This window comes from Acanthaster planci, linkage group LG19 (assembly GCF_054643075.1).
Source record: "Acanthaster planci isolate LZ-2023a linkage group LG19, COTS_SCS, whole genome shotgun sequence".
Lineage (NCBI taxonomy): Eukaryota > Metazoa > Echinodermata > Asteroidea > Valvatida > Acanthasteridae > Acanthaster > Acanthaster planci.
Window position 1 is genome coordinate 6,969,098 of NC_141795.1, and position 11,038 is coordinate 6,980,135.

Genomic DNA, 11,038 nt, shown 5'->3' on the forward strand with positions numbered 1-11,038 from the left:
TTATGGATTATGCGAAATCAGAAATATTCGATTATTGGCATAATTAATATCCGGGTAATCCGATGAAAATTATGTCAAGTATGTAGAACAGGCACCTTCGTCATATATTGTTTGTGTGTGAGTGGTTGATAAATTTCAAGAAATTCTTCAACAAGGTTGAGCTAATGAAGCCTAGTAAAGACGGATTCCAACTGGCTTTTACCCTAACAGAGATTAACCCTAACAGAGGTCAACCCTAAGGGGGGGGGGGCTCAAGCATTGATGGTCAAGAACAGCCGCGCACACTAAGCCATGGATATGCACAGGTGACCGAAAGCTCTCGAAGCACTCTCCATGGTGATTTGTTCCACTCGTGTTTTGGAAGTGCCTATTTTGGGTTCAGGCTTTCAACTCGGGCTACTGGCGAGCCTGTCAACTGGAGAAATTTCTACGGTGAGCTTTCATGTCAAAGCATGGCCGAAGTTCTATGGTTTTTCGTGCACGTAACCTCTGTTGTTGGCAGTGTTTGGCCAAAGGGGTAACCCTCCCTCAGTAGGATTAGCTAGTTGAGGTTGTTAATTTAGAAAAGTGTGATTTTCAGATGCTGATTGCACACTCTGTTTGCATTAGTATAGTAAGTGCATATGGGTAGTCTGGGACAGTTTGTGCACATTTGCTAATGAATGACCTTTAGCAATTTTCCCCCATAAACAGCCATTGAACGAATTTTAAAAGTTCCGGAGGAATAGTAAACGAAAAAATTAAACGGTTTGTAGGAGATTCCCTAGACGATAGAACAAGCTGTCGATTGGTGAAATGAAGTCACGAGAGGGCGCAATAGAAATCGGCGCGTGCGGCTTTTAGCTCGATCGAGTATGCTATCGAGTCTTGTCGTCTTGGCCCAAGACTAAAGGCCCCGTTTGTGACCCATAAATGACCCTGCAAAGGCTGTTGAGCCTCTTCGAAGCTTTTTGGCTTTTGGTAGCAGAGTGGGATATAAACCTAAGGCTATTCCATGTGTCTTGTTACTGAAGGACAGAAAAGTAGTTGGGTACAAGCTTACTACGCTTCCCTGTGGTTTCTTTGCGGCGAGACCCAAGGTTTTTGGTATAAGTAAATTGCACTTTATGCAGGGAATGCACGATGACGAAGTTGCACATGCTTACAAGAACAGACACAGGTGAGGAAAAGGCTTCATCCAAAAGACCCACTCTGCACGCGAAACCTTTCACCTATTTCGGCAACTGATGAAAATCTTTCTTTTTGTGTGTACACAATCTCTCGCCGCGAACTTTGTAGAATTGCTGTTGAACTTTGAGTCAGCTTGCAATAATAGTATATTTCGTATGCATGATATAGATAAAGCATGTTTATTTCCGTTTGTTTACTGCACGTCTTTTTAGCCTTGCTTCCATTATGAGTGAGGAACGTTTTGCTATTAAGTTAATAAAAAAGCAGAAGTGAGCACATTTTAAGACACGCCTGGAAAAGGATGTGAATTTTTCAGCATGTCATGGGAATTTCTTATTACGACTTTCACTGTACTCAGGCTGAATTAAGCGATTCTGGCATTAGTTCATAATTTGGCAGAATCCTAAAAAGTTACGTGCTGAAAAAAGGACCAAACACCATGGAAACTTGTCAGACATTTGCAGGACTACAGTCGCATGGTAAACGCAAGTTTCTTTCGACACATAGCATATACACTAATTGGGTGAAATAACGGGGGGGGGGCATCAAATCGTGAAAGTCTAGTGCACATATACATGTACTTAGTACACATCAGTGTCTGCCCATATTAATTCCAGAAGACACGGGCGCGATCAAAACTATGTCCAGAATGTTACGAGCTGGACCAAAAAAGGCGCAAGATTTTCGGTAACGGGGGCTCCTTCGGTCGGAACTGACCTTCGCTGGTTCACGAACGACAAGGAAATGCATGCCTTACGGTCGCATTGCTACCAACAAAATGAACTCTCCCGACCAACATGCCTCGTTTTAACCGATTAGCGGGAGCTTCTGCTCTCGGTGGACAACGGTGACATTTAACCTTGCAACACTTACAATAAAAGAATGTCACAGCGCCATCTAGTGGGCTAAAAAGGCTATAACGAGGGCCCTCATCACTGTGGCTAGAAACAAAAGTAACGTTTTCCAATTTCATGAACGTAATTTCTTTCCTCCCCTTTCATGCTCCTCCTATGTTCCTTTAATGTATTTCACAATAATAACACACTGTACGGCACTGTTACTTGTAGAATTCACAGGAAATGTTCCTTAAAATTAATGTGGTCTCGAGGCGAGGAGATCCACAGTTTTCAGTATAGGTAAATTGCACTTTAATGCACGACGAAGTTGCACATGCTTACAAGAACGAACACAGGTGAGGAAAAGGCTTCACCCAAAAGACACACTCTGCACGCGAAACCTTTCACCTCTTTCGGCAACTCATGTAATACGAAATATATGCATACACAGTCTGTTGTTATAAAGAGAAACTTTAAGCTAGCTCAATATCATCTGACGTGTGTGGATGGTATAGATAAGCGGCCGTGTGGTTGTGCGAGATCGTAATACCGGTACAGACTCGCACTGCTGAAGTCAAACATGGCTGGTCAAAATTCTGCCCCTAATTTCCTCTCCTTCGCCCAGAGCGTGCTCAATCTCCAATCTGCAGCCATCTTCCTGTTGATCTTCCTCGTGGTCTTGAGGCTATTCCGACGTCCGAAGAACCTTCCCCCGGGGCCCAGGCAATGGCCTGTCCTCGGCAACTTCCCGGCACTGGTTAGATCAGGGAAACATCTCCACGAGGTGCTGGCGGAGTGGGCCCGGAAATACGGCGGCGTCATGTCGGTTCACCTGACCCCGGCACGGGGTCCATCCGTTGTTGTCAGCGACATTGGCATTGCCAAGGAGTTGCTGTCGAGACAATGGGAGCGCCACATTGACAGGGCCACGATTCCATTAATGGAAGCAGCCATAGACATACGAGGTAGGGATTGAATGAAGGCTTGGCCTAGTCTTGCTTCCAAGCAGTAGTGAGGTTTTGGGCCCCATTTTAATCTGGAGAGTATGAAGGGAGTTAAAAGGGGAAGGTTTGTTTTCCTGAGCCTCAATTTCACGAGAAGATCAAGAAAAAGTTGCCCAACTTCTAAATATGGGCAAAAGAGCACAAATGTATCGACCTTGGGAGTCCACGTATCATGTAGGCAGCCCACTGATACAGTTTCTGTCTATCGGGTTTAGTGTTCGTTAACAACACACCGACTTGACATGAGGTCTATCGAAGAGGAAACTGTGCTCAGCAGGTACTGTGCCACTGAACAATGAGGCAAAAACTTGTAAACTGTTATCACAAGTCGACGGCCTAATTCACTGACTAATTCAAAGGGGTTTGAAATTGACCAATTACAGGTACCTGATATTTGTTTCAAAACAGGGAGCTTTCTTTTTGGAGCAGGCGAGCCTGCCAAGGAGCTTAGGCGTTTCGGCCTCAGCGCCTTTCGAAAGTTGGGGGTCGGCAAGAAAAGTCTGGAGTACAGAATCAACGAAGAGGCTCGATACCTAGTCGAACGTATCGAGGCTGAAAAGAATCGACCCTTTGATCTGAACCTCCCCATCCACAACGCCGTGTCCAACATCATCTGCTCCATAAGTTTTGGGTCCCGCTTTGATTACGACGACCCAAAACTGAAGAAGTTACTGGAAAGTCTGGAAGTTTTTTCCAAGATGGGAATTGAGATATTGGGAAACACGTTTCCCTTTCTCTACCACACGCCTCTTTTTGCGAGGAAGAGAGAATGTTTCAACTTTCTCAGAGATACTGTTATCCAAATAATTCAGGTAGGCCTAAGAGCTTTTTACTGGATGTACAACTCAAAGACAGTATTTTTTTTAGGGGGGGAGGCAACAATTATGGAGGACGAAAAGCGGCCATCTGCTTTTCTGTCCTCAATGGGGTCATGACCCTGTAGGTTACGACCATTTCCGTTCTGGGGGAGTGAAGACATAGAAACCAATACTTAACCATGCTTTCTGGGGAACAATCCCATACGGCAGAATAAGTGTCCCTGTAGCTTAAAGATAATTCAGGTTTACAGCTATCATCCAACTAGATACGCAGGCTTGCTTGGGAAACATTGGAATCTTTCAATACAAAAGATAGGTGGACCGTAGCTATTGGCATAAGTCTTCAATTCCTTCGAAAGGAAACAGTCACAACCTGAGGTTCACGGCCCCGTTCACGGTACTTGTAAGGCAGAAAAGCAGATGGCTACTTTTAGTCCTCCATAAACAATGATAGAGCCTAATTTTAGAGCTTTTTACTGCTCTTGAGGGAAAGGGAATCTAAATTGTATAGTCCCTTAAATCTGCCATTAGATTTCCTTGCGTCTGGTGTTAAGATTTTCCTTACATCCAATTAGAAACTGAAGTGTAAAAAACAAATTTCATGACAAAATATCTCATCAAATTGATCCAGGATCACCAAAGCTCCTATGACGAGAATGACCTCCGGGACATCATTGACATGCGCATCGCCGACATCAAAGAAAAGGAACAGCAAGGATCTGGGGTGGGCACGGGTCCCGCCCTGACCGAAGAGATCTGGCTTGGTATCCTGGACTTGTTTGGCGCTGGCACAGATACGACTTCAAGTACCTTGCTCTGGCTGATATCCTTCGTGCTCAAGTACCCTGAAGTGCAAGAAAAGGTAGAAAAAATCAAAAACAAAATGTAATGTTGGAGTTGGCATTAAAATTGTGATAAAATTGTTTTTAAACTCACGTTATGTGAAATCACCGTTTATGGTCCTGGCTTTTACACAATAGTGGCACAATGTTGGACTGCAGAGTTCGAACAATCCAAGCTTTAAAACGTGTTGAACATTACATCATAACATTTTGACAGAATAACGTTAATCTAATCCTCCAAATTGGCAAATGCTTTTGAGAATCAGTTTGCGGCGGATTATCAAGTTTTCAGTGATGAGTTTAGATCAAAATGTAATGACTTCATTCCACACTGTATTAATTTCACACCGTCAATTTATTTTCAAAGAACATCCACTCAGAGAGATTAGAACTGGGGTTACAAGTTATAATGTGGGAAAGAAAAGAGGCCAATGCTATCAGGCTAACAGCATCAACTAATCATATACTTACCTCGTTTTCTGATTAATAACTGTGGCATGCAGATCCAGCAAGAGATATATGAAGTGGTGGGAAGTGACCGTCAGCCGTCTTGCGAAGACCGTCCCAGCATGCCCTACACCAACGCGGTCATCAATGAAGTACAACGCATGCGTCCCGCGGGGGTCTTTACTTTACCTTATGTGACGACAGAGGAGTTTCAATTGAGAGGATACACTATTCCCAAGGGAATAGGTAAGATTATTACCTCGATCCCATCGTTCCATGTATAACAGCAATGGTTATGACTAAGTTTTTTGAGTTATAATCAGATACACGTATAGTGGTCTCCAAGCTACGAAATTCCATCCAGAGGCAACATTGATATAATACCATTAACAGTTACCAATGACCGATTTTTATGACTGAATTGTAACAGGTGTGATCATAAATCTGTGGGCGATGATGAACGACCCCAAGGTTTGGGATCGACCTGAAGAGTTCAACCCCCGACGTTTCTTGAGCAAAGACGGCAAGAAAATGATCCAGCACGAAGCCTTTGTACCATTTTCAACAGGTGTGTTCAGAGCAGAAACTTATTCTTTAAATTCTTTGAGTTCTCTCGAAAAGTTTTTTTCTGTTCTGTAAATACGTAATATGCATCAACATTGCTATCATTATACAATGCGCCACCCTGAGGTCATTTTGGAGGATTATTTCGCAAGAGCTTTGTGGGTAACTTTACTGGACTAAATCAAGTGGACGCGTTCAGGTTATACATGGAGCTTAAAAATGCAAGTCTGTTTGTATTACTGGAAAACTACGAAAGCCGGTTAGTGCCACCGCTACAAAAGCAGCTATTTTTATTTTCATGAGCACTATTTTTTCCCGAGCAGCTACTTTTTCGTGAAAAACGGATATTGAATTACGTTGGTTCATCCATTCTATGCAAGATGTGAAAATGTAGATGTCAGAGGTGAACACTTGCTGGCGCTCTGTAGCATTAGACGCTCCAGTCGATCATACACCTTTCCAGATTTTCATTTACTCCCTTCGCTTACCCAGGTCGTCGGAGTTGTCTGGGTGAAGGGCTGGCCAAGACGGAAGTGTTCCTCTTCGCCACTAACCTCTTTCAGAGGTTCACATTTAAGCTACCGCCGGGGGCGCCTCCACCAGCATTGAAGGGGATTTGTCGTTTCACCTTTGATCCCGATATGTTAACAGTATGTGCAGTTAAACGCTAGATCTGATAAAGGGCTTTATACCCTTAGAGGTTGAAATTCTCTAAAATGACAGAAGTGGACCATAAGATCTGTCTGGAGTATTGCCATATTACAACTAACAAAGCGCCAATCCCATTGTAAAGAATTCCTGTCATGTAATGTTTCACCATTGTTTATGCTTGACCCCTCAAAAGAGATAAATATAAAAAATTAAAAGAAATCAAACATTCCCGGCCTGACCTCCCCCCTAGGAAAAATTCCTGCATCCGTCCGTCGATGTCCAGGAGATGGATGAAAAAATCACACAGAAGGCTCTTAACATTTAACGTATTTTAACGAAATAAATAAACGTCATCGAAATTAGTACTACTGGCTCAAAGTTAATATTCCTCATGTAATAAGCATCTCTGGTGGTTTTATCTGTACATAGTATAAAGCTGAAGCATTTCTGTTTATCCAGTTCACGAACTTGTCGACTCTCGTGTCGACTCTTCTTTGCTACGTCATAAGCGCCTTTTTTACGCCAACCTTGATTAGCAAAAATATGGCTGATAGTAATTTAATATAAAGTGGAAAAAATTTGATGAGATCATTAATATGGTTTTAGTGTGAGCTGTGAGATCTTCACTTGCACTTTTTGAGGAAACGAGAACCTGTCTTGCCCGTTTCCCGCCCTGGGGATGTTGTTCACTTACTACGAACGCCTTGTAATTCGAAGATTTACCTAAGATAAGATCTTCGATTTAAGCGCTGTTTTCCTCGTTTTTTTCACAAAGCAGTTGACTCAAACATAAAACAAGTCAATGGAATGTAAGTTGGTTGCAGTAATCATTTCTACGCCGTAATCAACCAATCTTGTGAAATAACGACAAAAACAAATAGTGTCCACTACGTTTAAAAATAAAACATGAAATGAAAGGACTTCGATGCCCACCATGAGCAGAAGTTCCCCCTTATCGCTTGAAATGAGCCATGCTGGCGTTAAGCGTTCATTTTGTTGATATAGTGACGTACACGCAACGCATGTATCTCATAGGCCCCTGGGAACCAGCGAAGTGAAGTTGCTATCAAAGGAGCGTCCGTTGCTGGAAAAATCGAGCCCTCTCTTGGTCCAGCTCGGAGCCCATTGCTAACAGAATCGCTTTTCTTCTGCCTTATCACCAAGTATATAAATGAACTATCCAGTAAATAAATTCTTAGTTTCAGTTTCCAGATTTGCTTTCAATATTTGCTAATTCAGTCGAATTTATTAACGTATCTAGGGCATAATTCACTCATGAAATGGGATGGGTTAAGCTAGTTTGCCGGCGGATGTAACAAATTGGTATTCGAAACTTTCTTTGAGCATAAAGGAGGTTTTAAGATACTTCATTCAAAATAATGCAAAAGTTTTACCTAATTAATTAATCTAAGGGAGGGGGCTCCCACACAATGAATGGTATCGTCACTCAGTTTGGAAACAGTAAGGCCTACAGCCGCCTGGGCGTGGTCGAGGATTTTTCTCAAGTGACTGAGAATTATTTAAACTGTCGTTTCGAGACAAAATCACCGTATTGCACCGTTGCCGTGACTCTAGACCCTAATACGTCACATTAGCACAAGCAGCAAGTTGTAACCTTTGATGCACCATTGTTCTATCACTTGGGCCGATGTTAACTGAGCTTTGTGCTAGAGACACCTTCTTGAGCATCTATATAATTCATGCTCTGTGTATGGTCACACTCATATAATTTATGCACGTGCGTGATTCCTCGTTTGATGGCCTGTCGTCGGGAACATCATAGCTCTGATTCGGTCCGGGAAACATGCCCACGAAGTGCTGGCGGAGTGGGCCAGGCGGTACGGCGGTGTTATGTCGGTCGGCCTGCTTCCGGTACAGGCTCCTGCCATCGTAGAGAGCGACATTGACAGCGGAAAGGAGATATTGTTGAAACAGGGAGAGCGCCACGTTGACAGAACCTGGATTCCTATCACGCCAAAACTTTCAGACTTACGAGGTAGGGTCTACAGAGATTACACGAGGACAAGACTTCGCCTAGTGATGCCAAGCAATCTAGTGAGGCTGGGGCCCCATTTAACCCAGGTTGAAGTAAGGAAGTTAACAGGGGAAGGTTTGTTTTTCTGAGGATAAATTATTTGAGAAGATGGACACCTGCAGTATTGTCATGATATCAAACCACGAAGTTGTGAAAATTCTAAGCAGAGACAAAAGCGCGCTCATACAGGTATTGAACCCAAGATTGCACCTGCAAGTATATCCCCACTGATACTAATAGAAGTACGACACTTTGGAGGGTACGTTCAATGAATCTATCTTATTCAGTGTAATCTGTTGAAAAGGGAGGCACCAGACTAGCTTGGGTTCCATGCTTTACTTTCGTTTTTATGTTGCTGAAACATTAATTTAGATAAAATAAATCACAAATATCGACTTATTCGTCATTGATAACGAAATTAGTTTAAAATATTTATGTTTTATTTTGCTCTAAATTCCAAAATAAAAGGTCAAACTCGCTTTGACTTCATTGTGGCGACTTTTTAGAAAGGTCAATTCAGTCGATCAGCTGTAAAATTGTAGGGAACTACGTACCGACTTGTAATGGAGTCTATTGGGACGGTGAAAATTTGCTCAGCAGCTTTTGGACCGCTCATAAATAATTCAAGAAGGTTTCTTATTTATCATTTGAAGCTACGTGATTTTTGTTCAAACCAGGGAGCTTTGTATGGGCCAAAGGTGAGAACGCTTAATTTAAGTAATTAATTTATATCAAAGTGCAATGACATGACTTCATACTTTATTTTTGCCATAACCATTTTGGCACTGTCGTTGTGAATGTTTTACTCAATGGGTTACTCGTTCCGTATGGGTACATAACAGGAGGGAACCTTTTTGGGCCTTTACAGCATAAACTCATCATGCCTTACCTCGTTGCCTAATGTGGCACGCAGATCCAGTTGGAGATCAGTGAAGTGGTGGCAAGTGACCGTCAGCCTTCTTGCGAAGACCGTCCCAGCATGCCCTACACCAACGCGGTCATCAGTGAAGTCCAGCGCATACGTCCCGTGGCGGCCACTGCTCTGCCGTATGAGACAACACAAGAGTTTCAGCTGAACAGCTACACTATTCCCAAGGGAAGAAGTAAGATTGTTTCCTCGTACCCAACGTTCCATGTAAGAGCAATGGTCATGACTAAATTTGTTTGGCTTTCATTGGACAGTATTTAAGCTTGCGGTCCTTCATTGGGGCTCTAGTCTCTCATTTACCCTTATTTTCCTTTCTTACCAGTGGCCTTCTTGTATCTCGTCCCTGGCTTGTGCGTGTGTGTTATATTTTGTATTTGTTTTAAGTTTTACATGTGTAGTTGTACTTTGGTTTTTTTAATGTAATTTAATGTATCTTTTAGTATTTATATGAAGTGAAGCGTGTCGGTTCGGGGTGATTGAGCCTGAGCCCACGTTGGGTGAGGTGCGATCCTCTGGTACGCAAGACCCGGTCTCAGAAACAGACACAAGCTTTAATTGTTTTGAGGATACGATCTCTTTAATTCGTCAAGAAAAGCCCCAGCAAAGAAAAATCCCAGCAGGAAAAATCCCAAACAGAAATGTTTTTAAAAACACAATTTATCACAATCGATATAATTGTCACAAAATAAAATGTAAGTATTAAAATATAACTTCAATGGGTGACAATGTACATGTACATGTACAGTACATGTAGGTTCATGGAACTCACCCAGCACCTTGTCTTCACAAGACTAGTGGAAGGTAACATGTATATGTTCTCTCTGTAATGCACCATTACAATTACCCAAGATGACAACATGTAATTTAGTGAAAATATCAAATGAATACAAAAAACTACCAGCCCATGAGTTCATTTAAATGCCAGTATATTTGCAGAGGTGTGCACAATCATGGTAACAGTGAAAGGTTTTACGCTCCTTCACGATAGGCAGTAAATTCTGATACATACGCGATGCGTTCCAAGATCGACCGCGAGCAACCCGGTCAGAGGTCACGGAAAGTTACGAATTACCCGCAGCGTACAAGTACACTGTGTGGTGTCACTGCATGCGTGTGCGATATACAAATGTACACACAACACAAGAAACACGTGGTTAACTGATAATGATAGGAGTCATGAGTAACTTAAGGCAAAGAAAAGCTCCCCGGTTTCATATGAAAGTAATTATGAAATGATTATAAAAGGAATACTAACTTACTTAACACTCCTTGAAAACAAGGATGAGCCAACGCACGGCAGAATAACTTCCCTCTGACAAGGCTAAAATCAAACAAAAATGTGCAGAACTGTGGCTGACTGGCGCTCGCGCGTCCATGCCTTCCAAACTTAGGAGCGAGAGAGACGGCGCGTCTAAAGATGCTAATAAATATTCATGATCCTACATTATTAAAAAATCCCTGCGATTGGCGGGCAACGCTGTTGGTAATTTAAATAAATAAAGAAAGAAAATGGAAATCCAACCTAGATTGTATTTTCTCTCCCTGTACGTCCTCTCCCCTTCAACAGTGTTGAAGTGAAGACCATCAAAAGACCAGACCCAAGACCATGCACGAGACCAGTCACAGCCGAGAGATCAATGACAAAAGAATGCTTTTGTTGCAGTGCATTTGAATAGCTTGTAGCTTGAATGCAGACTGGAGGTGACTGGAGGTCTTGTGTTGGTCTTGTGCCAACGCGTTGCA

The 11,038-nt window shown here is 42.5% G+C and overlaps 1 protein-coding gene and 1 long non-coding RNA gene across 5 annotated transcripts; one reads left to right on the top strand and one right to left on the bottom strand.

The window, feature by feature from the left end:
- Positions 1 to 1,627: 1,627 nt before the first annotated feature.
- On the bottom strand, positions 1,628 to 10,964 carry LOC110977591 (uncharacterized). 4 transcript variants are annotated; one of them, XR_015428371.1, is made up of 4 exons: positions 10,555 to 10,964; positions 9,257 to 9,409; positions 5,142 to 8,298; positions 1,628 to 4,673 (listed from the first exon to the last, which is right to left on the bottom strand). It is a non-coding gene; the product is annotated as an uncharacterized LOC110977591 (long non-coding RNA). The 4 variants fall into 4 exon arrangements; XR_015428369.1 differs by having other exon boundaries at positions 5,142 to 8,335; XR_015428370.1 differs by having other exon boundaries at positions 5,142 to 8,214; positions 10,555 to 10,963.
- On the top strand, positions 2,587 to 6,697 carry LOC110977585 (cytochrome P450 2J4-like). The gene is made up of 6 exons (XM_022231838.2): positions 2,587 to 2,971; positions 3,419 to 3,822; positions 4,460 to 4,690; positions 5,174 to 5,363; positions 5,548 to 5,685; positions 6,174 to 6,697. The coding sequence occupies exons 1-6, from the start codon at positions 2,587 to 2,589 to the stop codon at positions 6,350 to 6,352; spliced, it is 1,527 nt and encodes a 508-aa protein (XP_022087530.2). The 3' UTR covers positions 6,353 to 6,697.
- Positions 10,965 to 11,038: the final 74 nt, after the last annotated feature.